Genomic DNA, 1661 nt, shown 5'->3' with positions numbered 1-1661 from the left:
CCCCCCGCCCCCCCCCCCCCCCCGCAGCCCAGCCCCGCAGCCCCTCACTGCGGGCCAGGGGCCAGGGGACCAGGACGGATCCAGGCCCATGTGCTGGCACCAGGCTGCAGAAGCGTCCTGCGAGGCTGCTCTGACATCTGGTGGCAAGAGGCACGGCCAGCAGGAAACGTGTCCCAGCAGCCAAGACTGTCCCTGTCCCCATCCCTGTCCCCATCCCCATCCCCGGCCCTGTCCCCGGCCCAGCACGTCCCCGTGCCGCAGGGCACCGCGTTGCCTCTCACCACGTCGGGGGCCGAAGCTTTTTCTTAATGCCCAGGTAGACCTTCAGGTTCCTGACAGGCCACTCCTTCTCCGGCTTGTGGCTCTGCGGGGAGAGGGACCCGGCAGCGGGTTGGGGGCTGCCAGACCCTTCGCCACCCGTCCCCACCCGCTGTAGCCCACACCGATGCCGGGATGGGTTTCGTCCCCCCGGCAGGCAGGGAGGAGAAGCCGTAGGGATGTGGTGATGGCTCAGCCCAGGTCTGGGCTTGCCAAGGACAAGGGTGAAGCCCAGGACAGAGCAGAGGAAAGTGCCCATCGCCCATGGCAGAGGCCCACGGGTAGAGGGGAGGGGATGCAGGAGGCCTGTCCCTGCGGTGGCGGCGGCGGCCCCCAGAGACGGTGCCAGTTGCCTTTGGCGCTGGGGCCAGCGCTGGCACATTGTGATGGGGTCTCGAGAGACCAGACGTCCCCCACGGGGACACCCACGTCACACCCCTCCTCGGCACCACGGCCACGGCACCAGTGGCCCCAGCCCCACTCTGCCGGTGTCTCTTTCTGCCCCGACCACATCCCCAAACGTCCCACTGCCGGCACGGCACGGCACGGCACGGCACAGCAGGCAGGCACCTCTCCGCGGTGGGTGAAGGTGGGTGCCCCAACACCCCAGTCTCACTTAGGCTGTGCTGGGCTCCCCCCTGCATCGGAGCATCCTTCAGGGCACTGGCCGTGAGCTGCACCCCTCCCTGCACCAAGCAGCATCCCAAGAGGAGGGATGGGGGAAAGCAAGATGTCCCGGCAAAGCCAGGGCGCCGCTGGCCCCAGCCAGCTCCTTCCCCGTGGTCTGCACCGTGGCAGCGAGCCAGTCCAGGCAACGCCCTTTGCCGGCAAATGTTTCGAAGGGGCAAAGCCCCGCAGCTCCCTCCCCTCTCGCCCAGGACCTCCCTGGTGCCGGCTGCATCTCGCCATGCCGCACAAGCCATGCCCCGGCAGCAGGTGACATGAGGGGGGGACCCCCCCCCCCCCCCGACTCTTGTGACTTACAAGAGTCCAATCCAATGCCCGCGGGAGGGGGGAGCCAGCTCAGCCCATCCCCTCTGTGCACCAGCCTCTTCCCCATCCCCATCTCCAGCTGCCTGGAGCAAAGGGCAGCGGTGCCCCCAAATCGGAGGACCCCGGATAACAGGGGTGCAAGCTGATGCACCCCCAATGCCGGGGGCTAACGGTGAGGGATGGCAGCACCGGGTGCAGCTCCGGCACACGCAGCACCCCATCGCCTGGGGTTGCTGCATCCACGAGCGCGTGGCGATGGGCGCACACGTTCTGCGGGACTGGATTTGGATTTGGCCCCTGTGTGCTCCGGCTGAGCCCCCCGGGCTCCTCTACTCATGTTCTCCAAGGGG

The 1661-nt window shown here is 68.3% G+C and overlaps 1 protein-coding gene across 1 annotated transcript in view; it reads right to left on the bottom strand.

The window, feature by feature from the left end:
- The window catches only part of ARAP1 (ArfGAP with RhoGAP domain, ankyrin repeat and PH domain 1), a 107965-nt gene that overhangs the window by 74593 nt on the left and 31711 nt on the right, over positions 1–1661 (bottom strand). The window contains 1 exon segment of the mRNA XM_019471418.1: positions 282–364. Coding sequence (XP_019326963.1) covers positions 282–364 — 83 coding nt within the window.

Source organism: Aptenodytes forsteri, unplaced genomic scaffold (genome assembly GCF_000699145.1).
Source record: "Aptenodytes forsteri isolate BGI_AS27 unplaced genomic scaffold, ASM69914v1 Scaffold459, whole genome shotgun sequence".
Lineage (NCBI taxonomy): Eukaryota > Metazoa > Chordata > Aves > Sphenisciformes > Spheniscidae > Aptenodytes > Aptenodytes forsteri.
This window is presented reverse-complemented; position numbering and strand designations above follow the sequence as displayed.